Genomic DNA, 2,916 nt, shown 5'->3' with positions numbered 1-2,916 from the left:
ACCCAACAAGGACCCAACAAGGACCCAACAAGGACCCAACAAGGACCCAACAAGGACCCAACAAGGACCCAACAAGGACCCAACAAGGACCCAACCAGGACCCAACCAGGACCCAACCAGGACCCAACCAGGACCCAACCAGGACCCAACCAGGACCCAGAAGACGCCCCCACAGTCCCTCAAGGAACCCAGTCCAGACCAGTCCCACCCAGCAGGACCCAGTCCAACCCAGCAGGACCCGGTGGGTCGGCGCGGTACCGGTGGTCATGACGCCGGCGAACACCCAGCACTGCCCGTAGCGCACGGGCACCCCGCCGCGGTGGTAGGCCCGCAGGATGTCGACGGAACCGGCCCAGGCCGAGGGGTTGGTGCCCTGGGCGTAATCCCCGGTCCAGTTCCCCACCAGGACCCCGTTGTCATCCAGGGAGTTCACCTGTGGGGCGGGGAAATGGGGCGAGAGGGGCCCACGTTGGAACCGGGACCGAACGCGTCCGGTCCCGGCCCGGAACCGCCCCGAAATCTGGGGGAAAAAAGGCAGCAAAAGGACCCAAAACGGCACTGGAAGAACCCAAAGTGCCCCAATGCAGCCCCGGGGCCAACAGAACTGCTCCAAAATCCCCCAAACTCAACCCAAAATCCAACAGAACTCAACCCAAAATCCCCGAAAACTCAACCCCCAAAATCCAACCCCAAAAAATCCCCCAGACTTGAACCCCCCAAATCCCCCAAACTCAACCCAAACTGAACCCCGAATCCAACAGAACTGAACCCCCAAGTCCCCCAAAATCCAACCCCAAAATCCCTGAAATCCAACCCGAAATATCCCCCCAAAACTCACCCCGAAATCCAACAGAACTGAAGCCCAAAATCCCTCAAACTCACCCCAACAATCCCCTCAGAAGCAACTCAAAATCCCACAAAATTCAACCCCCAAATCCCCCAAATCCAACCCAAAATATCCCCCCAAACTCACCCAAAACTCACCCCAAAATCCAGAACCCCAAACCCCCCCAAATGGAACCCAAAAATCCCCTAAAACTCAACCCCAAAAATTCCCCTCACCACCAACCCCAAATCCCCCAGACTCAGCCCAAAACTCAACCCCAAACCCAACAGAACTGAACCCAAAATCCCCTCAAAATTCAACCCCAAAATCCCCCAAACTCCCCCCAAATCCTTCCCCAATTCCCCCGCCACCCAAATTCTCCTCAAATCCAGCAAAACAGCCCCAAAATCCACCCCAAAAAAACCAATAATCATCAAAAACCACCCCAAAATCCCCGCCCCCCTGCGCCCTCCCCATTCCCACCCGGATTTGCCCAAAATCGCCCAAATTTGCCCCAAAAAAACTCACCATAGCTGAGACGACGCGGGCCACCATGATCGGGTCCCCCCGGGCGCTGTGGGGCATCCCGCGCCGGTCCAGGATGGCCAGGCAGGCGTCCAGCACCCCTGCGTCAAACTGACCCAAAATCACGTGAATTCACCCCAAAAACCAGAGCCCGAAATCCCCAAAATTAGCCCCAAAAAATCAGGCCCTGAAAGCAATCCGGGACCTGGGATGGTTTTGGGGTCAGACCTCCAGGTTTTGGGTCAAAACTCCAAATTTTGGGGTGCCGCCTCTGAATTTTGGGGTTGAATCTCCCAGTTTTGGGGTCTCTAGATTTTGGGGTCAAACCTATGAATTTTGGGGTTGAATCTCCCAATGTTGGGCTCCTACCTCCAGATTTTGGGGTCAAACCTCCAAATTTTGGGGCCAAACCCCCAAACTTTGGGGCCAAACCTCCAAATCTTGGGTTCCCCATATTTTGGGGTCAAACCTCCACATTTTGGTCTCCCACCTTCAAATTCTGGGGTCAGACCTCCACATTTTGGGTCAAACCTCCACATCTTGGCTTCTCACCTCCCTCCTTCGCCATCCCCCCATTTCAGGCTCCCAGCCCACAATTTTGGGCTCAAACTCCCACATTTCATGCTCCCCCTTCTCTCCCCCATCCCATCCCATCCCATCCCCGTTTTGGGGTGAATTCCGGCGATTTTGGGTCACCTGCCCGTAGTTCCAGGGCCGCTCGACGATCTGCTGCTCGGTGCCGTAGAAGATGCGGCCGCTCTCGTTCAGGACGTACTCGGCCAGGTCGCTCGTCCGCTCCATGAACACGGAGTCGTCTGCCGGGATTTGGGGCAAAATCACCCAAAATTCGGCCGGTTTTGGGTCGGGGAGACCCGAAATTGAAAGTTTGGGGCAGAAAGACCCAAAATTTCACAGGTTTGGGACAAAAAGACCCAAAATTTCACAGGTTGTGGTCAGAAAGACCCGAAACGGATGGGTTTGGGTCAAAAACCCACAACATTCGCCATTTTGGGTCAGACAGCCCCAAAATTCAGGGGTTTGGGTCGGGGAGACCCAAAACCAGCGCATCTCACCCCAAAGCACCCAAACCTCCTCTTTTCTGCCCCAATTTTCCCATTTTTTCACTCCAGTTTGCCCAATTTCCCCATTTTCCGCCCCAGTTTCCCCATTTTTTCAACCCAGTTTGCCCGATTTCCCCACTTTTTCCACTCCAATTGGCCCAATTTCCCCGTCTTTCATCCCAATTTCCCCACTTTGCCCCATTTTCCCCCTTTTCCCCTCAAATTTCCCCGTTTTTTCACTCCGAATTGCCCAATTCCCCCATTTTCCCCCAGAATTCCCCCATTTCCCCCCCGCTCTCCCTACTATTCCAGCCCCAAATTGCCCAATTTCCCCCATTTTGGCCCCAATTTCCCCATTTCCCCACTCTCCCCCCCCCACTCTCCCTGTGTCCTGCCCCAGTTTGCCTGATTTTCCCAATTTTGGCCCCAATTTCCCCTTTTCCCCCCATATCTCCCCATTTTTCACCCCAAATTGCCCAATTTCCCCATTTTCCCCCCGATCTC

The 2,916-nt window shown here is 54.9% G+C and overlaps 1 protein-coding gene across 1 annotated transcript; it reads right to left on the bottom strand.

Moving 5' to 3' along the window:
* Positions 1–258: 258 nt before the first annotated feature.
* Positions 259–2,560, bottom strand: TGM1 (transglutaminase 1; the record flags this gene model as incomplete). Its single annotated transcript, XM_021383414.1, is given in 3 exon segments — positions 259–433; positions 1,355–1,462; positions 2,048–2,560. Coding segments are annotated over 3 exon segments (388 nt in total), but the record flags the coding sequence as incomplete, so codon positions are not given.
* Between the last annotated feature and the right edge of the window lie 356 nt (positions 2,561–2,916).

Source organism: Numida meleagris, unplaced genomic scaffold, assembly GCF_002078875.1.
Source record: "Numida meleagris isolate 19003 breed g44 Domestic line unplaced genomic scaffold, NumMel1.0 unplaced_Scaffold394, whole genome shotgun sequence".
In the NCBI taxonomy this organism is placed as follows: Eukaryota; Metazoa; Chordata; class Aves; order Galliformes; family Numididae; genus Numida; species Numida meleagris.
The sequence above is the reverse complement of the archived record's forward strand: the minus strand, read 5'-3'. Positions and strand labels throughout refer to the sequence as shown.